The sequence below is a fragment of the Rhinolophus ferrumequinum genome, chromosome 14 (assembly GCF_004115265.2).
Source record: "Rhinolophus ferrumequinum isolate MPI-CBG mRhiFer1 chromosome 14, mRhiFer1_v1.p, whole genome shotgun sequence".
NCBI lineage: Eukaryota > Metazoa > Chordata > Mammalia > Chiroptera > Rhinolophidae > Rhinolophus > Rhinolophus ferrumequinum.
The window spans coordinates 57,615,189-57,641,508 of record NC_046297.1 but is presented as its reverse complement, the minus strand read 5'-3'; the positions used below and the strand labels follow the sequence as shown (position 1 = coordinate 57,641,508).

The window sequence follows — 26,320 nt, the reverse complement described above, 5'->3', positions numbered from 1 at the left end:
AGGCCAGTCTTTTTCGGCAGGTGTTGAATATTCAGGTTGAGCAACTTTCTGCTTCAATCTCTGCTTCAGTCTCTTAGTGCTTCCTTTCTTATGAATTGGTGAATGACTTGAGAGGAAAAGTAGTAAGTACAGGATGTATAACTTACCTGAGAGTGGTCCCCTTCTCCAGTTTATGGACCTTAAAGTCCTATTCAATTTGGCATCCCTCTATGACTGCAAACATGTTTTTGTGTTTTGTTTTTTTTGTTTTTTTTCTGACTCAGCTATTCATTCTTAGCAGGATTAGTGAAGGAGAATCTCTCATGGCCTGTAGCAGAAATCTGAATTTTGCTTTTATTATTAATATTGTAAGATGTTTCTTTCTTCCTTACCACTTGTTGTTGATGATGAAGGTAAATTAAAAATACCGTCAAATTTAAGAATACTTCTGTAAAGTTTTTTTCATAGATGAGCTGTTAGATTTGGAAAAATTTTCTACAGACCAGCTCTGGCTCTGTACATTTCAAACCTTGCTTCTTTTCCACAATCCACACATTTCTTATGCTGGATGGCTCAGGACACAATCTTATGAAGAGCTGACCTCTGCCCCTGCACTTTTTCGTTATTACTTGGGATAGATCTGGACGGTAAATGGTAGGAGTATTTTTTGAAGCTATTCCCACATTGGAATTGTTAAGTGTACATGGAAGTAACTGCATGCTGCATAAACATATTCCATTAAGTGCAAATGAAATACTCCCCCCACTCAAGTTCTTTTTATCTGTTTCCCCAAATACTTGTGTCCACTCCAAAAACCACCTGATACAAGAAGTAAGATTAAGAGAAAGTGAAACAGAAGGAGACAGTAGTCTTGACCTGTGCATTCTCTGTGAGGAAAGTTATCACTTCAAGGACGCAAAAGTCAGTTCTTGAGAAGGGAAAAAATCTTACTCTTTTTAATATATAAATCATAAACATACACACAATACATAACAAGTATATCTAGCCCATGGGTGGTATTAGAATTTCATGGGTGGGGGGCAATTAGGAAAAATATATCTAAAAATGTGTTAGGGGGCCAATATGTCTAAAAAGACTTCTTGGGATGGCAATAGTTTTTTTAAAATGTGGAGAGGCACTATTTTAACCAGTTGAGGTTAAAATGCCTTACTTTCCAAATTTTGCCAAGACACGTGCTCCTATTGCTAAGTCTCCTTCTTCTCGGTCTTGGAAGGGACCCACACAAGTGTGGGTCTCTGAAGCCAAAGCTTCATTAGCTTCGTGGTAAATCAGGACCCATGTACTCTGAGAATACATGAGCTCTTCCTCAGCTACGATGGTTTCAACCACAGGTGAATAGACCATAAGCTACCAGATCAAAAATTAGCATAGCAGTTTCTTTGCAGTGGCACTGCCTTCTGTCTCTGCCCTCCTAGGCAGGCCAAAGGAAATTTCTCAAAGGAATAAGTTGAAAAAGAGTAGGGAGCTGGAGAGCAGAAGTACTGAGCTACAGGATGCGAGGAGAGGGGCCACGGCCTCAGGTCGGACCGCATCTGTCAGCCTGCTTACAGGAAAACACTGCTGGTCACTATTAGGCACATGTTTAATTATGCAGTGGCTCAAGCACCTATGGAAGGCCAGTGGGTACTACAAGCCTGCAGAATCCTGCTACCGATGGCGCTGAGTTACCCCTGGTCTGTACCTTTGCCCACGTATCTCTTGCATCTCCCTCACACGTCTTTTCCCCAATTCCATAACCATGCTACTATCCTTCGAGATCTAGGTCAGTTCTTCTTACCAAGCTTGTCTACTCGTCCACAGGGTTGCTATAGCAATCATTTAGTTATTCAGTATCATAATTCTTTCTGAGAAAGTCCTACCTTCCTAAATAGTCTGTGAGTTTCTTGCATAGAAATTTGATTCTCGTTCAGCTTTGTATCTTCAAACCCAGTGGAACAATGCCTGTGGAAACCACTGAGTATCAGAAGCAATTAGAACCGATTACCATTGTAGGGCTTTATGAGAGGATAGGGAGAGAGTGCTTAGGTAATAAAAAGGCAACTACCTTTATTTTATAATAACGAAGCAGTAATTATGTACAGGATCAGGATATGACTGAAAACAAAAGGATGTGCGTATGTCTATTTCAAGTTCCCGTCCTGTTAATAGATCCCAAACAGGTAACTATTATTCCACTCAAATTAAGAAAGAACATTATACTGTCTGTCCTCTGCTACCTTGAGTTTTATGAACAGTTGTTTTCTACTGCTGAACTGACTTGATGTTGATGACACCCATTTTAATTGGATCAAGAATTACAACCAGTAGATTCCAGGACAGAGTGCAATATAGACTATGAGAACTTCAGATTTGACTCTGTCCCTATATTTCTATTTAATTTTGCTCAAGGCGTTATGACATATTGCTTACATAGGAACGAAACAGTCAAGATAGAAAGATAATACTCATGTTTTAAAAGAAAGAAAAGTACTCATTTTTACAACACAGACCTTTCAAATATATCAAAGGTATGCGCAACTTGCTTTACATTGCTGTTGGAGAATAGCAAAAGGTGGCTTACCTTTCTTGCCAAAGGGCCCGGTCTTGCCAATGCTGCCTTGGTCTCCTATATCACCCAGTTCTCCCTTAATTCCTGAAAAGGAAAGCATATCATCTTTATATCCTAACATTTTATCTTCCCCTTAAAGATGTGGCTAATATATAATATCCACTTGAAGGAAATACCAAAAAGTGCATTCTTCTATCCGTGGTATGTAATCTACATCTTGTGCTATATTATCTATTTTAATAGCATTTTAATGGATGCATTAAAATTAAAATGTGGGTGAGTATGACAGTCCTGAACCTGATGATATTAAAATGCTTACCGATGCAAAATATCTAAAAGGACTGTGTTTAATCTAAAGACCAGAGAAGGGGCTGAATGGAAGAATTCTTGCATTTTATTCTAATTCTGTTCCATTTCAGCTTCATTTCAGGATTCCATTTCTTCTCTATGTTAAAACCATATTTGACTATCTTAGCCACTTTAAAAAGGGGGAGGGAATGTACTGTTATAAAACCTAGCGATCAAAGCACCATCAAATATTGTCTCACTGAGTTCTCATCCAAAAAAATATCATCAGGAATCACTAAGTTGCTCCAAAATTTTTATTAATTGTTTTTTTCCATGAATATCTAAAAAACATTTGCCAGTTATAAAGCTCTATTTTTGTGATAATTTTGCAATTGATTTTACAGATTTGTCGACTATCGTATGTACATATTTATAATATAAAAAAATTTTAAATCGCATTTCTCAAATTGAGGTCTCAAAGATGAGTATTTTTCTCTCTTTAAATTACTGAAGATTTTAAAATCCGTGGTCCAGGGCCACCACCTTGTAACAGTTGGCAGGGAATACTTCTCGTCCTTGGAAGAGACACGCGTACACATCTCAATCCAGAAGCTATGTATCGGTGGGACTTTTGGTTTTGTGAGTAACAATATTCCTTAATAGCGTTTGTGTTATTCTCATCTTATTTGCCCCTACTCTTCCCATACCCCACCAGACCTTGAAGAAAGGTAAGTCAAAGGACCACACAATGCTTTCTGTTCCTCCTTAAGCTCTAGGCCAGCCAAAAAGAGTTGCCCAGCAGTGTCTTCTGAAGGGACACACCACTAGGAACACAGCTGCGTTTCTAAAATTCAGTTTCTTAGATATTCCCAGGGACCTAGATATTCAGTCTCTTAGATATTCCTGGAGCTCCCAGGGTGTCCCGCTCAAGCCACCCCAAAGGATGAAACTTGAGGAATGTGTCTTGAGTCTTGTTGACATGATCTCATAAGAACTCTCTGGTGGCGAGTGAATTCATATCTGAAATACATTTCATACATCTTTAGAGCGGAGAGTGTTATGAAAGCAGCTCATTTCTAGGGCAAGTCCAGCAGGGAGAGAAGAGCCATTCTAACATTATACTGTCAATTCCATATCCATTTACCTACCTTTCGGCCCCATGCGTCCCACTTTGCCAAGCTTTCCTTCCTCTCCTGGCTCTCCTTTTTCACCACCATCTCCTTGTGAAATGGAAAATAAAAGAGTGAAGCAGCTCAAATAGTAAAGTAAGCACATACTCCCCAGGATAAGGTGAACATGGTTTGAATCCATCCTTCGGCTCAGCTTGCCTTACATCCATGTGAGTCTGTATATGGGTCCACATGGATGGGACATGCAGGGGAAGAAGACAAACTCCCAGTATCTTTTCTCTTTCATGTTTCTCCACATTCAACTTTGTGTTTAAAGAAATACCCTGCTGGTGAATCCCTGAGAAGTTTGTTTGGACTGACAAATTTATATTCTTGCTGGATAATCTGGCCAATTCTGGAAGCATTTACATGTATATACATCGATATACATGTAGTATATAAATGTACTATATATAGACATGCATGTAATGGTTAATATGAATATATTGTTTATATATAAATCATATATTATAAATATATGTTTTATTATTTTAATATAAATACATAATATAAAATAGTATCGATTATATATAAAATCATGTTATATTATTTTAAAATTATATATATAATAGTTATATAAATTTATTACTCTCTGACTGCATGCTTGGGAACCCCCAAATTATAGGCAGGTACCAGGAAACTATGAACAGAGGACTAGCTAGCAATCGGACAGCCGTAAAGCAGTTCTGTGTGAGAGCGACTGTCTTTGTGAAAGGGGGGGTCTCCTCTAGCCCCTCATGCAATTAAGAAGGACTCAATGAGTGGTTTAAGGAAAGGTGCCCTGGATTGTAAATCAGGAGCTCTGATTTTAATGTCACGGTAACTACTGATGGGTTGAGCAAATCTTTAAAAGTTCGTGATTGAACTTATTGGCTTTGGAGTAAGACAGACCTGGACTTGAGATTCAGCTCTACCACTTACTATCTGGAGAAAGTTGGATATGCAAATTCCCTTTCTGAGTCTCATTTTCCTCTCCTACAAAATAAACTGATAACACCTATTAGAGAGGGCTCTTAAGAAGTTCACATAACATAACGTCCATCAAAGACCTGGGACCTAATCAGTTATTAGCAATGGTGACTATTTTTATTTCCTCCGTTTCCCTGAAGTTGCCTCATCTTTTACCTGGTGATAATGCCTGCCTTTTCTACCTCCCTCAGTTGTTTTAGGATCAACAAGTAAGCATGTGAACATGCTTTGAAAATAAAGAAAACAACCCGCACAATATTATGACCAGCTACCTGCTTTATCACCAAAGCAACCTCAGGACATGGGGAGTCCTGTTCCTCCCCACGAAAGGAAACAAGTAAATAAAGGACTTCTCAAGACAAAAATTAAGTTCTTGGGATTAGATAGTTTGGGAGAGAGAAAGTTGAGATGTTCATTTATGTATCCAGAAAAAGCACAACTGATCTCTCTCTCTCTCTCTCTCTCTCTCTCTCTCTCTCTCTCTCTCTCTCTCTCTCTCTCTCTCTCCATTCCAGAGAGCAGAATGTTAATATTATAAAGGAAAGCATCAGCAGTGTATGGAAGGGTTGGATTTCTGGGTTGTGGGATTGGTCAAGCATTAGAACATTTCACATGTGAAGTTCTAGAATCTCCTGAGAAAGGCTTTCAAAGTAGACTGCGCAGATGATTTGTGTCATCAGACAAAAGGGGTGAAGTGGGTAGACTAGGTGGCATTTCTCTAGCTAAAGTTAATAGTGACTGTTTATCGAGCAATTATGTGTGCCAAGTACTGTGCTAATGTAATCATCACAGCAATTCTAGGAGGTGAAAAATACTGCTCCATTATTTTTAATGTGGGAAAACTGAGAATCAATGAGGTTCAGTTGCTTGCCTGTTGTCATAGAGCTTGTGTGTGGCAGAACTAATATTCAACAACATGCATGTCTCTGCCCCTGCAGAACCCTACAGCTAAATGTTGTCCCTTCCAGCTCAGACTTCTGTTGACTGTGGATTGTAGAGAACTTGGCACTGTGCCACATTTTTCAGGGCAAAAAAGGAGATGCACAAAGAATGATAGTTTTTGTTACCTGTTAAACAAGAAAAATAGTGGGGAAGAAAAAAAAAAAAACACAGCTTATTATCGCTATGACTTAATTCACAGGGGATGTATCCTTGAGGCAGTTTCAACACTTACCAGCTGAGGGGCTTTGGGAAGTCCTTGATCTTTTTTGAGCCTTGTTTCACGCATTTGTAGACTGGACAAAATAATACCGTTTTTTCAGAGGGTTTTAATAAAGAAAAATATTTTCCTTCAAGAAGCCCTCTCTAACACTCTCTGGCCAGGCTAAATTCTCCTTCCAATTACCATCGTTGTTTAAAATACCACTTTATACTGAGTGAGTGTTTATCTGTGCTATCCTTGCGTCCTTGGGATGGCTGAGGTCATAAGTGATTTATTCCAGCATCCCCAGAATTTAGCAGTGTTTGGCTCCGGTACTTAATAAATATAGTTGAACTGGATACACGCGTGTTTTGTGAGCCATAAGACATTTTACAAACGTAATGATAGCATTGATTGAGTACTATAGGCCAAAGTGTTCCTAAGACTTGACACACATCCTATCGTTTGATCCCCACGACAACCATTGAGATGGATACTATTCTTAGCTCCATTTTACAGATGAGAAAATGGGGTCAAAGAGAGGTTAAGTGATTTCCCAGGGTCACATAGTTCCTAAGTAATAAAGCCAGGATTCAAACTGGGGCACTCGCCTTCAAAGCCCACGTTCTGAACAAGCTGTATGATTGGGAACAAATCTGGCTCTTAACATTTCTGGGTTTGGGATTCCTACTGTGTACAATGGGGCCGAAAAGGTATGGCCTGCTCACCAGAAGGCAAGTTCAAAGGCAGGCATGTGTGTTAAGCACCGTGTGAATCATCCAGCCACATGCCTGTGAATTATTGGTACATTATTCCTTCTCCCCCTTCCTATGAGTTTTCCCACTCGTTTGCAAGCAAGTATCTCACTGGAGGCGGTCAGATGAGTGACTTAATCATCTGATGTTCCCTGGTGGCTCCTGATGGAGACCTGGGTGGGTGAAAATAGGATTCTTCTTCTTCTTCTGACCTGCGTGCCTGCATCCCAGCCTAGTGCTGAGCGGGCTGCTGGCAGAGATGAAGTAAACAACGTGTGCCCTTGCCATCAGCTTGGGTCCAGGGTTCATTTGATCTTTGGGACTTGCTTTAATGAAAACAGAAGAGAGGTATAAAAGCAAGCTTTGGGAAGGATCCCCCACATGGCTCACAGTCGTCTGCTTTTATCCTCTTGACAGTATTTCATGGGATTAGTAGGGCAATTTAGACTTCCTTTCTTTCTTTTCAAAATAGCCACTTACATTTTAAAATTAAATAAAAAGCTATCAGCTGAGATGAATTCATTTCAATTTTACAGCAATGGTTTGTTTCGGCACCCCAGGCCACCAGCTTGCTGTGATCAGCTCTCCAACTGAATTCCAGTACAGCACACAGTTGACCAATTTTTCTTAGGCAGGATTTCTCTTTTTTCCCCAACAAGCAAAAACTCTTTTAAAATTAAACTCTAGTTTGAGATGAAATAGCTGAACCTAGGTCAGTACCTCCTGCTCAAAGAAAGCAATTGTTAAAAAATTAGTAAATTGGTTTTGGAAACACTAAAGAAAATTTGCTTTTCCCACTGCCAAAATCGTCTTACAGACTGTGGGGAAGTGGTCAGCAATCCTTCTGATCAGCTTTAGAACGGAGTGGGATAGCTGGGCGGTATCCTTATTTATGAGGCCAGACTCCTGCTTCCAGTATATCTTTCCCTACTTACACCTCTTTTCCGTATATGCCAATTGCATCCTATTGGAAATTCCAATAGCCATGTAAATCACACCCTGGACCTCTCATACATGCCAGATACACTAGCAAGGTCATACAGTTGGATCACCTCCCGGTGCTTTTTCTTCCCCAACCACAACCTCCACATTTCACTCAGATATCCAGGCCTCCCTGGGACCTGCTGCTATTTGCCTTCTCTCCATTCACCCAGTTTACCTGTCCCTTTGTGTGCCTTCCCCTGTCTCCCCATTCGTCCTGAATTCTGTCGACTCAGTGGCTTCCTCATAGCTCTCCTGAAGGAGAAAGGAGGGCACTGCATTGGGGAAGAGAGCTCCGAGCAAGTCATTTCATTTCTCTGACTCTTGGTTTTCTTCATACACAGATTGAAAATCATCAGTGCTGCATAGGGCTGGTGTGAAGGAGACAATACAGGAAAAGTGCTCAGCACAGTGCTTGGCTTGAGAAACTCGTCTGTTCTTGTTTTACTGAGAACAGAAGGGAGGATTCAATAACATGATCACTGTCATAATCGTTATTACCAGAAATGACTTCTCTTTTGAACCTTCCTTTGTATTCAGTACCTCGATCTTGATCCTATAATCATTACTTACTTTTCTACTTTGTGTTTTTTGTTTCTGTTTTTACTGTTTACTATGAAAATTCTCACACAAAGATAGATGGAATACGTATACACCCGTTACTGAAATTTAACAATTAACAGGTTGTCCTTGCTTCGTGTTTATTTTTACTGATCTGTTTTAAAAAGTAAATTATAGGCAGCATGACAAATCTTCCTTAAATATTTCAGCAAGTGTCTCTAAAAGACAATAACAGTCCCCTGTAAATATAATAGCATGGTGGCAATCTTACTTTTTAATGGGCTGTAGGGTTTGCTAAAGTCACCTTCACAGAATTCTGTGATCTCTCTTATCTTGAGCCCCTACTGCGGTACCGTATATAATCTAATAAAAAAGAGGAGAGCACCAGGAAAGAAAAGCAGACATTCAGAGCAGTACACCTAGGCTCTTTGAAAACAAATCATGACAAATAATTCCACTTTCTCTTCGGAAAGGACCACTATGCATCAAGAAACTGCCATGGTCACAGTGGTTGGAATAAGGCAAATTTCCATTGGTCATTCACCGAAGACAGTAGTTGCTGAAAATCTGAGACGGTACACTGAGGAAGCCCATGGACTTCATTCACTCTTACGGATGCAGAGGACCAGTCCTACTCATACCACTTTCCAGCTTTGTGAACTCAGGTGTGATAGTTAACCTCTCAATGTCTCTGTTTTAACTATAACTGGAAATAACTAGAGTATCTACCTATTCTAAAGTCTCCCAAATGAGGGTTCTCTCCTTACTCTGAGACACATGGTACTTTAATTCATTTTAATGGCTTTGTGATGGAAATGGCAGGGAGAGGCAGCTTATCTAGGACAAGGAAGATCCAGACCTTGGCCAACCTTGCTTAAGAACAGTCAACAATACACTTCTCATAAACAGAAAAAATATTTGCACATTCACAGATACTGTAAATGCCAATCCTACAGTAGGAATATGGTTATCAAAGAACCAAGTTCATCTTAGTCCGTTGGAAACTGCATGCCTTTAAGGAGAAAAGCTGTCCCAGGGACAATCTTATGTGGAACAGAGCAGCTCTGAACCAAGCTGCAATTTGCTAAGGGACTCAGCCTTCAGGACCATACGTCTATTCGGCTTGAATGAGTGACAGGACACTCGTTCAAGTTTCCTGAAGCTTGGAGCAATGGGTAAAACAGGAGTCTTGTAGTCTTTTATGGGTTGAATTGTGCCCTCCCTTCCAAAACTCACATGGCGAAGCCCTAACGCCCTGTACTTCAGAATGTGACTGTATTTGGAGACAAGGCTTATAAAGAGATGATTAAGGTAAACTGTCGTTGTTAGGGCAGTCCTAATTCAATCTGGCTGGGGTCCTTATGAGAAGAGTAAATTTAGACATACAAAGGAACACAAGGGATGTGTGCACACATCCCTGAAAAGGCCACGTGAAGACACAGTGAGAAGACAGCCCTCTGCAAGCCAAGGAGAGAGGTCTTAGCTAAGAGACCAAATCTACTGACTATTTGACCTTGAACTTCCAGGCTCCAAGACTGTAAGACAATACATTTTTGTTGTTAAAGCCACCCATTTGTGGTATTTTGTTATGCCAGCCCTAGCAAACAAATTCATAGCCACAGAGCCCTAGGGTCAAATCTTAAATCTCTACTTAACAGCTTTTAAATCTTAAACTAAAATAATTACTCTCTCTTCTTCAATTTTCTATCCTGAAAATTGAGATACTTATACTTTTCTCATGGAGTTAATTGAAGATTAAATGATATTATGGATGGCAACATTCACACAACAGCCTCTTGCATCAAGCGTGCCCTCACTGATCCACTAAATAGTGAGTAGATGGTGGGCATCTATTGCTGTCGCCTACCTGGTACCCTCTACCTGTGCTTCTGATAACAGTACCACAGTTTTCCATAGGAAACCATACTTGCTCATTCTCAGTCCATGTGGGTTGAACCACATGTAATTGGTTCAGCAGTAAAAGCTCATGAGTCTCAACTGGCAGGTAAGTCTCCTCAGTAACTCAAGCAGTTGTAACCTTTAAAAATGGAGACTTGCTCTTTCTGCAGGAGTGGCAGAAAGGATAGACTGTTATTGAAGTAACTGAATCGCCATAAAGGGTGAACTGTCTTTAACATGCCGTCATTACAGAGGCACGCAGAACCCAGGTGTGAAGACGGACGCCTGAACACATCACTCGAGCCTGGATACAGCTCAGCTTGATTCCCTCTCTGTTAAGTGAGTCTGTAAACTCCCCTTCCCTCCTTGGTTTGTTTGTTTGATTACCCACTTTAAGTTTGGTTTGAGTTTTTTTTTTTTTCACTGGCAAACGTAAGCTTCCTTACAAATATAACTATAAGACACTGATCAGGAGAATAAGGGCCTGGCTACGAGGGGATCCAAACCTCTGGAGCACATGGGCATGTAAGCACATAGTTACTGTGCTAAATGTTGGAAGAGTAGTTATTACGTGAGCATAAAGAAGGAAACCCTTCCCTTTACCTGCCTACACCTATAACTCTTCCTGTTCTTTCTCAGGAAGAAGTAAATGGGGTCCCTTGCATTGGGCCCACCACAATAAACTTATATCTCAAGGTAAGTAGAAAACAAGCTAAAATACAAATCTGCCATTCTATTAGAGCAGGCTAAGGTGGTCTCCCCAATAAAAGTTCCTGTGGATTTTAATCTTCTGTCGAATTCCATGCACCCTATAGGTCCAGCTCTGTGTCACCTTCTCTACCCAGGAGTCTTCTGAGTACAGACTTTCATGTCCCCATGTCCATCTCCCTCTTCAACAGTCAGGATTGATCTCATTCTCTGAAGGGAACTCCCCTCACACTTCACAGCATCCACCCCATGGAGTCATAGATGATGGGGCAGGTCAGGGATGACATGTTATTTTCTCTGCATCCCTAGCACTTGGCACAGGGTGTGAGATGCAGTAGGTGCTTTCTCAATAGAGGTTTTCAAAATAAAAGGAATGGCATTCTTAAAGACAAGATGAATAAAGGTGAGATTAATGACAATATAGTCAAATAAATTAGTAATTGATTGAAATGTCATTCTCAATAATGGCTGATTAATGAATTGACTTCAGACTGCTGGGACATCTGTGGTGATGGCTTATAATCTAGGAAGGGAGCTCAAGCACACACACAAAGCTCTGTCTCCACTGCTCCCTCCACCCCATATTTTTTATTTCCTCTTCTAATTTGCCTGTGTTTATCAAAATCACTGTCATGCTCTAATCTCCCAGCGTCAATATCCAAATTGGTTTTGGCTGTTCATCCTTCCTCATTCCCATCTTCATTCTTATTTATTCCTCACATCCATCTTTTCTTTTTCCTCCTATCCACACTTCCTTTCCTTTACCTTTTCTAGTCCTCATACTCCAAACCCTGCCCCTTGCACGTGATCCATAGTGGTCTTCATGGTATTTTATCCACTGGTGATTCCAAGTGCCTACAATAGTATTTGTTCAATAAACAACTGCTGAAATATTGGTTTCCTTGGATCTGAACTTCACTTTTCCATACCATCTTGCAAACTCATCTTTATAAAATCATATTTTCATATAAATCTGCCCCATTTGAAACATTTCAGCAGTTCTTCTATGTTTACAGACCAAGTCAAAACTAATTAGTCCAGTATTTGGACCTTCGCAGATTGGCTTCCATGGAATTTTCTGGCATTATTTTCTGACACTGACCTGCATAACCTTCTAGTCCTATCCAACTTGTTTATTCATTGTTCATTAAAATGTCTTTTCAATTCATGCCTCCATTAAAAGGTGTATGCTCTTCTGTCCTTTTGAAATTCATCTCCTCAGAGGGGAAAAAAATCCAAAACAGAAGTCATAAAAGAAAAGATAGATATATGTGACGATATGAGGAATTAAAAAAAAAAATTTATATGATACAAGATGCCATGTAAATATACAGAGGGTGCCAAAAAATATATGTACACGTTTTAAGAAAGGAAAAAACTGTACTAAAATTACACTGACAGTAACCACTTTGAGCACCTCTTATAATTGCAGAAGTCAAACGTGACTTGTATTCATCTTTTGTTTTGGTATATATTGAGTATTACAATTTGAACACAGTTTTTTCCTTTCTTAAAATGTGTATACATTGTTTTAGCACCCTTTGTATAAAGTTTACAAATATATGATAGACAAGGGAAAAAAACAAATGCTAAGACATAAAAATTATTAATATTCTTAATATGCAAAGAGCTTTTGCAAATTGCTTTGCAAAAAAGACAATAAAGTAAGTAAAAGATGATATACAAATATAAACAATAAATGATAGATAAAAAATGCCCAGAGGCTCACTATTAATCAGAAAAATATGTATATATGTAAATGTTTATGTCATAGTTTGCCATCAGATTTAGAAATAATTTTAAAAGACTAATTGCATCCAACGATGACGTATACATACAAAAAACATTCAATCACTGGTTTTATCAATGTAAATTGCTACCATATTTCTGGAAAATAATCTGTCAATATGATTAAAATAAAAAATCCACACATTCTATTTTAGGGAATCTATTATACAGGAATAACTGTAAGAACAAATGTATATATGAGAATGTTTGTAGTGGCAAAAACAAAAGCCATAAACAATCTGAAAGTTTGTCATCATGGGACTGATGAAAATACAACAAGGAACATTATGCAGCTACTAAAAATAATGAGATGAGTTAGAGAGAGACTTTTGGATAAGAAGTGAGTTCCATGTTATACTATGTAGAATGTCTCTTGGAGAATCATCTGCATATGATCCCATTTAGAACAAGGAATAAATAAGCAGAATAAATATAGAAATAAGTATTAATAGCAAGCTATTAATGATGGTTACATGGGAGAAGTGGGTCCAGAAAAGGAAGGTCATAGTAAAAAGTGAGATCATTAGCTTTGTCTCTGTATATATTTTGTACATATTTACATATGCTATGTGTTACAACAAGCATGAAATACTCTTGAAATTAAAAAATAAATCATAAATAATATAAAAGAACTATGTCCTTTTTTCCCCCTTCTACATCCTACCCACGAATCTTGTCTCAAGTCAAATTCTAAATTCTCTGAACTTTTGGACAGAATTATTTACTTGGGAATTCATCATATGGTTCCTTGTTACTGCTTTTCTAATGGATACCTTGAAGTATTATTTCAAAATGTATTGGTATGTAATTTTTGTATTCATGTCAACCAGTTGGAGTGTAAGTTCCTTGTGATAAGGGCAGATATTTTACAGTTGATTCTCGAGAGCTGTTCAAAACCCCACAATTTGCTCACTCATTCATTCCCTCAACAAATATTTATTGAGTTTCTACTAGCTATTAAGTCTTGTAATAGGTGCTAGAGACACAGCACTAGCTCAGACAAGACATGATCTAAGCCTAGAAGCTTGGTGGGAGGGAGGCACCAAGTAAGGTCTTAAAAATGCCGTGAGTGTTACTAAAGGGAAATTGCTGTGTGTTTTATAGGAGGCTAACAAGCCTTTGGAAAGATCAATGGCATAGGGGTGAAAAGCCTTGGCTTTTATTCATGTATACTGCTCTGCCCTCCAATGACGAGATAACATATCAAATAAGAAAATAAAATGAAAGTGCTTTTTCAATACCAATGCGCTAAACAAATGCAAGGAAATACAATCTGTAAGGAGCTCCACTGTGATTCATTTACCCAACAATAATATCACTGTCAATAATGATAACAGCTAAGATTTATCAGGTGCTTACTATGGCCCAAGCCAGGTCGTTAATGTGTATGACTGTGATGCCAACCAATCCCTTATCTGTGCCCCATCAATCTGTAAGGAGATAGATTGGGATTAACTTCATGAACCCACGAACTTCATTTGCCCTTCAGCTTGTCCCTGAATAAACTAGCAAAAAAGTAAATAAATAAATAAGTAAAATAAAGGGAGGATTTCAAGCATCCTACAATCTTTCCCATTTGAGTTACAAAGCACCTACTCTCTGTCTTCAGGTTTATTTGGTTTAAAAAGAATTACCACTTGGGACCTGCAAGTCTTTTGCAGTCACTGCATGTCTGAGCAACAAGGAAGAAGAAGAAGAGAAAACAACTAACATTGTACTTAATGAAAAATACAACAGTAAGGTTTGTTGGGCAGGTTTTCTTCTGCCGTCACCTATCATTCGTAGCCAAATCAGTGGAAACAAATGCAAGGAAAACATCCATCCATCAGGACGGAGTGGCACGCTTCTGCAAAACAATGCAGCGCTTAGGAGCACGGGATCTGGGATCCAAGTGCTTAGTCCAAGTCCTGGCTCCATCACTCACTGGCTGGGACACCTTCGTACGCCACTTAAATCCTTTAAGCCTCGGTTTCCTCATCAGAAAAGCAGCATGGTGAAATCTCTCCCTCCCGGAGTTGTTGAGAGGAACACAGGTGATAATGCAGATGAAGGGACGAGGGGTGACCGGAAGGCAGTGAACACTCTAGAAATACCACATGACGACACCAATAGGCCACCTAGAGTTTCTCGTCACTTGGAAGTGGAGCGATAAAGAGCAGAAGCCACGGGGAGGCAATGCCTCTTTTAGTGCAGACCTGGCAACTTCTGGCTGATGCATAGTTTTGCTTCCCGAGACTTGTGCTTCTGGCATTGAAATGTTTATAATAGTCTATAGGTGTAACACAATATTCTGTGTCAAATTCCTTTCAGGATGAAGTGCGGTAAAAACAAATTTAAAGAAAAGAGTCGTGTTGTTATGAAGTGTAAGTAATCACTGCAATTACACGCCCCAGCAGTCCGACCCATGGACACCCCAACACTGTGAGAAGGCAGTGTCCTCCCGGACGACTGTCACCAAATGGCACATCTAAAAACTGTGAGTCGTGTGAGTGGCTTTCGTGGAAAAGAAATGCCTAAGGAATATTTATGATCCCTACTTCCAACTGCCCACCAGACTTTTCCATCTGAATGCCCCTATGCAGCTCAAACACAGGTCTGCTTCTGAAATGTTTCTCTTCCACAACGCCCCTCCCTATCCCAACAGCCCAAATTCATCTCTTGTTTTTAATTCAAGTCCCACCAGGAGCTTCTCACATCCTTTAGTCTACCTTCAACTCTGCCAAGAGATTTATCTGACAGAAAAACAAATCTAATTATATCCTTCTCCCCCAAAACGTCCATTGGCTCCTCTGTTTAAACTGTCATTTGGCTGGTCAGACCTGATAGAATCTCACAGCTTCTACAAAACAGCTATGAAAACCGAAAAGCAAAAAGAGAAAAAGAAAAGCAAAAAGAAATCCCAAGGTACAATGAAAAAGAGATTAACAGAGTGTATGGAGTTTCTACTTACTTTGAAGCCATTGGAGCTAGTAGAATAGGGAAAATCATTCTGTGCTCTTACCTGATTAAAAGATCGATCCTATTTACCTAAAAAAAGGTAGGATAACACTTAGCTCCTCTTTCACGGGACACCCCTGCTCCAAGACTCAGTCTCTACTGATCACAAAACTGCTCAATAACTTTGTTGCATGAATGATGGTTCTTGACATTGCAGAGTCCTGTGCCCTCACCTCCCACCCCTCCCATACTTCTAATTCCAAAATGTAAGACAGGAAGATAGATCTGACAGAACAGGCAGTGGTATGATACCCTTTGGGAAATTCAGTTCCCACTAATAAAGCCTGACAGGAAGGTGCAGGACCACCTTGGCAGCTGTAAGTGCTGGAAATTTTAGTTTTGCATCCACTCATCTATCTGTTCAAACTTAAAATATTATAGAATCAGGAAGAGGGAGCAAGAGAAAGTCCGTATTAGTATGGTCAGGCCCCATTAGAATAATAACAACATGGCATTGGTTCTCTTGATCATGAGAAGACCATATATATATATATATATATATACATATATGCAAGTTAATCAAAACTTTGAGCCCATTTTACTTTGAAAACTGAAATATCACTGAAGACGTACTCCAATCTAGGGAAGCCGGTCACATCCCTTGCATTGAACACTCTCTGTGAGCTTTGTTTCCGTGGATCTGGCCTGTGTCTATGGTCTAGTACTGGCTTTGCCCCAAGATCGTTGGTGGCATCGTCTAGCCTTGCTCTTCAAGGGCTAGGGTGACACTGGTGAATCATTTTGATATCATCAGTTCCAGAGACCTTCCTCTGTGGGATAGCAAAGTCTCCCGGGCTCTTTGGGTACTTTTATTTTGCTCTGGAGCACATTGTCACACTTGCTGCCTTACTGCATCTCCCACCTTCTCATGTGGACATACAGGTCTCCTCCTTTTTGGGTGTCCTGTCATTTGGTCACTCAGCATGTGGTCTTATGAGAGAGAAATGATACTTCGGTCAGCTTTTGGCTCTGAACGTCAAAATAGTTTTCTAGATACTGGTCATCTCAGGCCAGGCAGAACAACGTGATCACATAAACCTTTGCTGACTGCACCCAGTACTATAATGTCTTGCATATGTACTCATCCCTGGGGGATGCCACATCGATGACCCTCAGAATCTAGAAGTTCTTGAAGTGCAGCGAAAAATAAGAGTTACCTCTTCAAGGAATTTGGCATCAGTATGTCTGACATATCTTATTCAGACAGGGCCGATTTTGCCTGAGATGACGTCGTCTCATTTAAGGGATCTTAGCTCATCTCATTAACTAAGCCAATTAGGGTTACTTCTTTTATAGTTAGGGAGGCCGTCTGGGCAGAGGATCTCTCTTTAGAATACTTGCTCAGAGCTGTGCAGTCAGATCTCATGCAAGAGTAGTGTGCTTTAGTTTCTCTTTAAATAGGGGTAATAATTCCTATAGTATGTCAGTGGAACCAAAGCAAAATAATGGATAAACGCTTTATAAATTCTGAAGACTCATATTTGTAGAATTTAACAGGTACAACTATTGTCAAGTGGCCACAAGAGACCTGAAATGATACTTCCTGAGTTCTCAAATCAAGAACAATCACAATAAATAATTTGAAAACGATGAAATTATTTAGATGCTACTTCCGTTGAGTTTCAGAGTGTCAGATTGTTACTGTGTATATTTACAACTCTTTTACAAAAGAGCAGAGAAAGCTATAAAATAGAATTTAAAGAATTTTGTGAAATTATAGTGTATTGCAAATCAAATGTGTGGTGCAAAAACCACACGGCCTGGTTATGGGTGGGAATATCCTGATAAGATGTGGAGAGGTCAAATGAAACCATTACTAGCAGAATGGAGAAAGTTTCCAGAAGCTGAATTACATAAACACAAATAAGAAGAATGAGAGGCAGATAAGTTGTGTCTGGTCTACCCAAACTGTCAACGAGCCAAGGCACACAGAACACCCTGCCTGGGGCACATACAGTCGCTAAGGGGCAATAGTCCTTAAAGGAAGGAAAAAGAACAAAAAACAGGAAAGACTTCTCATTCCCCCTTGGGTTTCGCTAATGTATGTGGTTTGCGAATATTTAGAGTCCTTGAAAAGACAGTGCTAGGTGCTCTATGCGGCTTAATTCATTTCTCCTCATCACAACCCTAGGGAGTAGTCACACTATTGTCACCCCATATTACTGATGAGAAAACTGAGGCTTGGTTTTGTGCCTTAACTCTTTTAATTCTATTATATCCCTCTGGGTATTTATGAGTTATTGTTCCCATTTTCCTGAGGAGAAGCGTCCGTCATCTGGAGAACTACAGAAAGAAGGCAACAATGGGGAAGAGAATGGGTGGTCTCCAGTTTGTGAGCTGCGGATGAATAAAAGTTGACTTTGCAGTGGGACTGAAAATAGGCAGGACATTGCACCAAGGAGCAGAGCTGGTAGCATTTCCATGGTCTGTTTCTATTTGTTGAGCCAACTTTATAATCTATAAGCCTTTCTTTCGGGAGGTGGGGAGCAAGGAAGCTCATGGGGACGAGTAACAGTGATGAAAGCTAATGAAAGAAACAATGCTAGCTAAGCAATACGTTAAACATTCTTTAATTTTCAAAATAAGCATTTGCATTGGGCAGTATCATTACTGCCATTTAAAAAATGAGGACGCTGAAGCTTAAGATGACATGGTAGCAGGTGGCAGTGCACAAATTCAACACTGTACATTCTGTACGCAAAGCCCATGATCTTTTACCAACATGCAAGTACATATTAGTAGTATGGTCCCTAGTGGCGACTGATGGATAGCCAAGTTACTATGTAAGAGCGCTGGAGAGAGACGTGGCACGGGTAAAGGACGCACCCTTACTAAAATAAAACAAACTAATTTTTGTCTGTTTGTTTTTGTCATTACCATTCAGTGCTTCCTGCCTCATCCTTGCCCACACTTTGACTGACTGGAGTTCTATTCTTCCCCTCCTGACATAACCTTGAAATGTTTTCTTGGCATCTACCCAAAGGGAAAAGGAGGGGGTGAAAATAGGTTGGAACACTCACACACTGAATTATGAAGTTAAAAAAGATAAGCCGCTTAAAATTTTGGTCGGTCCTTATGAATAAAATATGTCTTAAAACTCATAATGAAAGAATCCAGTTAATTAATACAATTAAAATATAGGTTTGGGGAAACTACCGACTTTCTTGACCTCTCTGATAAAGTCATTAGAAGGAAATCAGCAGCTTAATTTATATCAAGGTGACCGAGTTAAAACAATTCTGTACCATGTTTATACATTGACCTCACAGAACTTTTCTAATGTTAATTTGTAACACTGAAGGAAGGATCATTCCATGCTTAATGAGAATGATAAAACGTGAGGACAATAATATAATATGGCTGAATGGTACAATGACTGGCTTGGGAAGCTGGAATATGAGCCCCAGTTCTACCCCTGCCACCAATTAGCAGCTGTGTGACATAGAACAAGTCATTTCACCTCTCTGGGCTTTAGTTTTCGCAAACATGGAAACAATTGGGGTTAAACCAAATGATCTCTGCGAGTTACTTTACAGGAAGTGAGACTCCCAATATGCGTGTGAAAGTGATCCAGGTATCTGGGCATATCTGGCTATCTGCTGGGGGACGTCACAAGAAGCCCTGTCTGGAGGCTCTGAAGACTCCTGGGAAATAAATCACGTTGTGTCAGTTGCTGGGATCCAGAGCCACGTTCAATAACATGGTGCGTGGCCAGTTAGAAGTCCATTTCCTGGGAGCTAAAGTGTTTGCTGAGAAAGCAATTATTCCAGAAGATAGACGGTTGCCCTATTAGGCTTCCCTCATGGCAAAGCCATGTGCACCTCATGTCGTCTGGCACTCCTATGTGTCACCTGGACCACCCATGCATGAGCTCCACAGGCATCAATCTGTGCTTCAAGCAAAACCTGAAGTAGCTATTTCATGTAGCCCCATAAGATACTGTGGTACAGCCAACACCACTTAGGGGCCCCTCTGGCTGATTAGAGCATGGCGCCAACTAGAACTGCATTGAGTTCCCACCTGTCACCTCCCAACTGTGTGGCCTTAGGCTAGTGCCTTACAAGTTCTGAACCTCAGTTTCTAAATCTGTCAAGTGATAATTATAATGTTTTCTTTCTCCAAGTCTATTGACATGATTAAATTTAAAAGCAACCCTAATGCACTCACACAGTGCCCAGGGAATGACAACTACTCAATGTGTGTTAGTCTTACTGCCCCGACTACCACGATGGAAATTGTCCTTAGAGTCATGCTGAAGGGAAGAGACACTTTCCTGGCCCTATGAATTCATCACAGGCCACTTGTGAGGACGAGTCACGATGGTTACTTGCAGGAGTTGCAGTGTCCTCAGAAGCAATGGAAAGCTTTCCTTACTGAGTGAAGTAGTGTGGAGTGAGTGGCCAGGCGAGGCTGAGACACAGCACTGGGGAAGTTGTGGCATGCTTGTACCATGTTTCCCCAAAAATAAGACACAGCCAGACAATCAGCTCAAATGCGTCTTTTGGAGCAAAAATAAATATAAGACCCATATTATATTATATTATAGACCTGGTATTACATTATATTATACTATATTATATTATATTACATTATATTATATTATTTTATATTATGTTATTACATAAGACCCGGTCTTATTAAGGTCTTATAGTGAAATAAGACCGGGTCTCATATTAATATTTGCTCCAAATGACACATTAGAGCTGATTGTCCGGCTAGGTTTTATTTTCGGGGAAACACGGTACTTGCAGAAAATCAGTGGCCAGTGGTGGGGAAGTTCTTTGACCTGGTGCAATGACAGTGTGACCCCAAGATCAGTCCCCCTTGTAAGCATGTGCATACATGTAAAAGTAGCAGTCCTTTTTTGGGGGGAAATGTAGGACCTATGTGCAGTGTATTTCCGAGGAACTATATTAATAGGTCAGGGCAACAAGCTAAAATATGGGGGAACTTGAAAAATTTGGATTCATTTATTTAATCAAAAATGCTTATTGAGTACCTACTATGTGTCAGGAATTCTTCCAGGCAGTAGGAAAACACACTCAGCAAGAAGAACAGGGACCCTGCTTTCATGAAACTTGCATTCTAGGATGACTATAAATATATAAATACACAAGAGAGTTTCATTTAGTAATAAGTCTGTGAAAATAATAAAACGTCTTGGGAACTATGACAGAGTGAGGGGTAGTCAGGCAGGGACTCACTGTGCAAATGGCATTTGAGCTAAAACCTGAATGAGCAGGAAATATCCTTGGGAAGATCTGGGGTAAGATTGGGCCAGACATAAGGATCACCAAGTGCAAAGGTCTTGGCTCAAGAATGAGAGACAAAGCAAGGATGCCCAAACTACAAATGGAAAAGAGGTTTGAAATGACGTGGGAGAAGTAGGGAGAAGAAAGATGGATTGTAAAGGACCTTTTAGTACACACGTACACACACACACACACACACACACACACACACACACACACCCCTCATTGAAAGACAACAGATTAGTGGTTACCAAAGGGTAAGGAGGGAGAGTGGTAGATAAGGGTACAGGGGGTCAAACATATAGTGATAGAAGGAGAACTGACTCTGGGTGGTGAACACACAATATAATATATAGATGATATGTTGTAGAGATGTACACTTGAAACGTATATAATTTTACTAACCAATGTCACCCCAATAAATTTAAAACAACAACAACAAAAGCTAGTGAAAAAGCCAAAATAAGCAATAGGGTGAAATATCGTTAATTTCCAAACAAACTAATAAAGTAGTGAAGTTAATTATCAAAGAGGAGGCATGTCACCACTTTCAGTCTGTTTTCGTATCCAGGACAATGTTGAGCTGAGAGGTTGTAAGAACTCCATGTTCTCAGACATTGCCTTATCCACCTCTTATCAGAAAGGGGTCAGTGGACTGTGTTTTAAACTTGATTCTAATAGAAATGAGTGGATGTCATGGAATGACACTGGAACCAGAGCCAGGAGGCCAGAGGTGAAGTTCATGGTGCATGACCGTACTGTATCTACGTGAAAGACCTTGGGCGTTCCATTTGGCCTCTCTGATACTGTTTCCTTATCTTTACGTTTAAAGTAATTGGTACCACATAGGGCAACTGTGAAATTAAATAAGACAGTGTACTTCAAAGGTCCTTGGAAATTGTAAAGCTTCATCTAAATATTTCTTACTGGTTTTAGAATTCTTTTTAACATTTCTTAAAATTTCTTGTCATTGTTGTTTTCAGGTAAAGCCACTAGAGGTCAGAATTTTACATCAATTGTATAAAGAAACCACCAAAGTAGGGGAAAAAAACTCACACACAAAAAAACACAAACATTTTCCTACTAAGCAACATAGAATAATAAGTTTAAAGCATAGAAAGAAAAATAAAGATGGCTTTCAACAAAGAAGTTTTGATAACTGGAACAATGCTTATTCTTGAAATTGTTACTGAATAGAGACTTAAGGAAAGGAAGGAAACACAAGTAGAATTTAAGTACCTATTTGTGATATCTACACAGCTTCAAGCTTATATTGATTATCATATTATTCTCAAAACAAGTCTATGATGAAGGCCTATTTTACAAATAAAGAAACTGAAACATAAATAGATGTGATTACATATTGAAGATCAAACAGATTGAATCCAGTGTTTTTCCATTAAAGTCATGCTTGGGAAATAATGCAGTGAAATACAGCATCTCTATGTTGGACGATATATTATATGAAAGGTTAGCATTACTGGTTTTCCACCTGCAACTCCAAAAAATCAATTTAGTTCCCAGTCTCCTAAATGAATTTAGAGAAAACTTCTTGTATTGTCTGTTTCTCATCCGATCAGAGTGCTGGTAAATATGCTATTGCGATGGTTAGTCATGGAGAAAAGTGCAGACTAGATCTTAGAAAAAATATATTGAACAGAAGCAACATTCCTTTAAAATGTTGAACTGGCCATCAAGTTACTATTTTTTTTTTTCATTTTGTAGAACTCAATACACAAATCTGCCTTGTTCAGGGGTGGGAAGAGGCTGTTGCTTTGTTCATGAAGGAATTAGGTAAGACAGGTGGCAGTTTATATCTCGATCGAAGATAAAAACAAAACTAGGTCTTGTTTCTCATTGTACGTCCAACATCTAGAACAGGCCCTAGAGCAGAGGAAGGGCCGTGATGCATATACTCATGATGTTCCATGCGCACATACAGGCAATTTGCAAAGGAAAAAAAAGAGTTAACTGTGCCCTGACCCCAAGAGTTTGCAATCTAATACCCAGCTTGAAATATAGATACGAGTTCTAGGCTGAGTTCTTCCTTAGCTTGAAAACTTGAGCCTCTCACATGATGCTTGGGGCTTAGTAGGTAGTCATTCCATTGCAAAATCATGGAATCTCTTTAATAAGAAGGGAACTTAGAAACGGTTTGATGCAAAGTTCCCAGGCTCTGGGGGCAGAAGAAATCATGCCAGATTTACAACAGACTTTGTTCTGGAGCCCAGGGTCCTAGAGGACCCCTTCCCTAGTCTCTCACTTCCTTACTCTGTCACATTCCTGGCTTGTAATCATTTTACAATTTCTACACAAGCTCAGGAAGAGAGTTAAAGGGATTTCCATTGTTTGAAATCTTAACAAGGTTTCAAATGAGAAGGGAGGAGTTTTGTGGTTAAGTGGTGAAATGAGGGTAGGAAGACTCACAGTGGACACTCTGCTGGTATCCAACAAATATTAATTGCTTTCTGTTTTCCCTTTTAAATAATTTCTCTCTCCATTGCTCACGACACATTATTTAATGCATCTGTTGTGCCTAAAAGAATGCTTGGCACTTAGTAGGTATTCAATACACCCTGGCTGAATTGGAATAAATATAATTGTTGAATTGGGATGCATTATATTTTGGACACTATTTTAACAACACTTTGTCCATTCTTCCAGTTGAAAATCACAGTTTCTCCTCAGGAAAAATTGTTTAATGGTGCTATTCTCAAATGGATTCCCCCATTTGCAGGAACAAGGAAAATTTTAATTTTCAGCATTCTCCATGACACCCTAGGAATAATACACAGTTTCTTATACTACGGAAAGTCCAGTAATGGTTTTAAGTAAATACTTTACTTCTAATCGAAACTTTCTTTTCTCAACATTTGCCCTCATATTATTCATTTAGTCACCCAAGAAATTATTTGGAGGCCCCGAGGTCTCATTCTTCTCCTTGCATTTATTTTCTGGTATCAAAGGTTAAAACTTGGCTTGCAATCTTAGGAGGAAATTAATTCACTGATTAAGAAAAATGCACTTTAAGCAATACACATTTAAATAACTGACAAGCTGGACGATGTATTTGTTTTTTTTGAAAGACCCCTTTTCTACTTAAAAATTTAAGCAGCTGCAATTCTTTCACCCTATAGCCCGAAGAAACATAGCATGAATTACTAATGAGGGAGCACCAATTTACTCTGCAGTGACCACTTTCAGAACAAAAGGGTCAGAGCTGAAACCAGGAAAACAGAAGCTTTTGCTATCAACCAGTTGCTGGAAGCACATTTAGACCTTGGGTGTACTTGGAAAAAAAAAAATTGCAATATTCTATCATCCTTCAGCTGAAGGCACTTGGCCCTGAAGACTCCACTTTGAAATAAAGACATGTTGATTTGTCTATTACCTCCTATCCTTGACAAAAATTTTCCTCTGCATTGGAACTCAGGAGCTCATTTGTTGATGAGATACACAGAAGATTAATATTTACTGAGATTTTGCCTAGTAACTAACTTTACTAAAATCAGTATGAGGAAGAAGTTGGGATTGAAACAGCCCAAGATGTTTAAAGGAAAGGATTCCTGGAGACCAGTGTCTTGTTTGTATGTCTTCCCCCAGAGCAGCACGGAAGAGGAAATTTCCCCCTGCACACGGTCAGTTCCATCACATCCCTGCCCCTAGGATTCCGCCCCCTCCTAAAGTTCTCTTACCTAACATCAAGGGAGATTTAAAAATAAGTAACAGGTCATTGATTTTCCAAAACAGACAGAAAGTGGGAGGAACTAGGGAGGGGAGAAGAGAAAGTCATTGAGAGCTCGAATGGGGTTGAGAGATGAAGGAAAAGAGCTTACTTAATTACAGATGAAAACTTTACTTTTCCTCACCTTTGGGTCCTGGTGAAATCGTGTGTGTGGCACAGACTTCAGAGGTTGGACGGCTATCCATGTCCAGACACAAACTCTGAATTTGCAAAAGAAAGAACACCAGGAGAATGAACTGCTTCCTTCGAAGTGGGACTCCAAAGCCACCCATTGCTGAGGTTCTTCAAAAAAAGGTTGCCTAGGAGTGCCAAATAAACTGCTTTATTTTAAATAAAACCCTCGGCTCTGAGGAAGAAAGTGGTCTCTGTAGCACACATTCCTAAAAGGGCTGCAAAGTCAAGAAGGAAGTACACCCTAGGTTGTTTATTTTCATAATATTCCAAATGGACCATACATTGTCCAGACTGTTTATTTTCAAGTGACAACAGTTTATTGAAAATGATCTCTGAACTAAACACTCAGGTCAGGTCAGCAGAAACATTCCACAGAAGAGACGAGAGAGATGCCTTCTGCTCAGTTCATGAGCTGACAATTTAATTTCCTAAATTGCATTTAAGTGCTAGGGTTCCAGAAAGATTGAGCCAGAGATTTCTTCAATTACCTACATGTTAGGGAAGCACTCTGCATGGCTTTGAGCTTTTTCATAAGAAATATTCATTACCTCTTTGTGGTGGTTGAACAGTAAAACTCTCAATGCTCTCCGTGACCTTATTTCCTTCTCTTGCTACAAAGAATTGTCTTGTGATTAAACCCCAAACGACGAAAGAAGACCAGCTTTACTGCAAAACAATTTAGCAATAAGTATCAAGAATATTAAAAATGTTTATAGCCTTTGGCCTAGTAATTGGCTTTCTGGTACACTACCTTACTGAAAAACTCTGAAATGTGGATAAAAGTTTATTTGAAAAGATGTGGCAAAAAGGGGTAGGGGACATGAACTGCCTAACAGTACATTAATGGCTGGCAAATCTTAGTAAATACAAACATATGAGAGAGTATGACACGACAATTTTATTAAAATGATGGAGAAAGTTTTTGATAAAATGGGAAAAAAGCTTGTGGTATTATGTTTATTAAAAAGCAGAATAGATATAGATAATATAGCTACAGATATAGATACATGTACAGTGATAGAAATAGAGATCTATCTGTCCATCCATCCATCCATCCATCCATCCATCCATCCACCTACGCACCCAACCATCTCGTTATCTGAGTACTTATCTGTTCTGTTAACCTATGACCTGTATGAATAGCTCAGGCTTAGTAAGATATTGAAAACTGGGACCAGAATCACAAATAGCAGGGGGATGCCTGACCTTCTCTACTCTTGAAGAGGCATGTAACTAAGAGTTGGGCCAAAAAAGGTGTGGAACTACTTTCCTTAAAATTGGAAAAGAAGGACGTTACAGATCTTGGTGAGGACGGATGAAGAATTATCCCTAAGAGATGCCATTA

General features: G+C 39.5%; 1 protein-coding gene across 1 annotated transcript in view; it reads right to left on the bottom strand.

The window, feature by feature from the left end:
• Positions 1-25,194, bottom strand: part of COLEC10 (collectin subfamily member 10) — a 35,354-nt gene extending 10,160 nt beyond the window's left edge. The window contains exons 1-3 of the mRNA XM_033126115.1: positions 24,926-25,194; positions 3,985-4,056; positions 2,561-2,632 (exon numbers count right to left, since the gene is read on the bottom strand). Of these exons, the coding sequence (XP_032982006.1) occupies positions 2,561-2,632; positions 3,985-4,056; positions 24,926-25,073 (292 nt within the window). The 5' untranslated portion in view covers positions 25,074-25,194. The remainder of the gene's footprint in view (positions 1-2,560; positions 2,633-3,984; positions 4,057-24,925) is intronic.
• Positions 25,195-26,320: the final 1,126 nt, after the last annotated feature.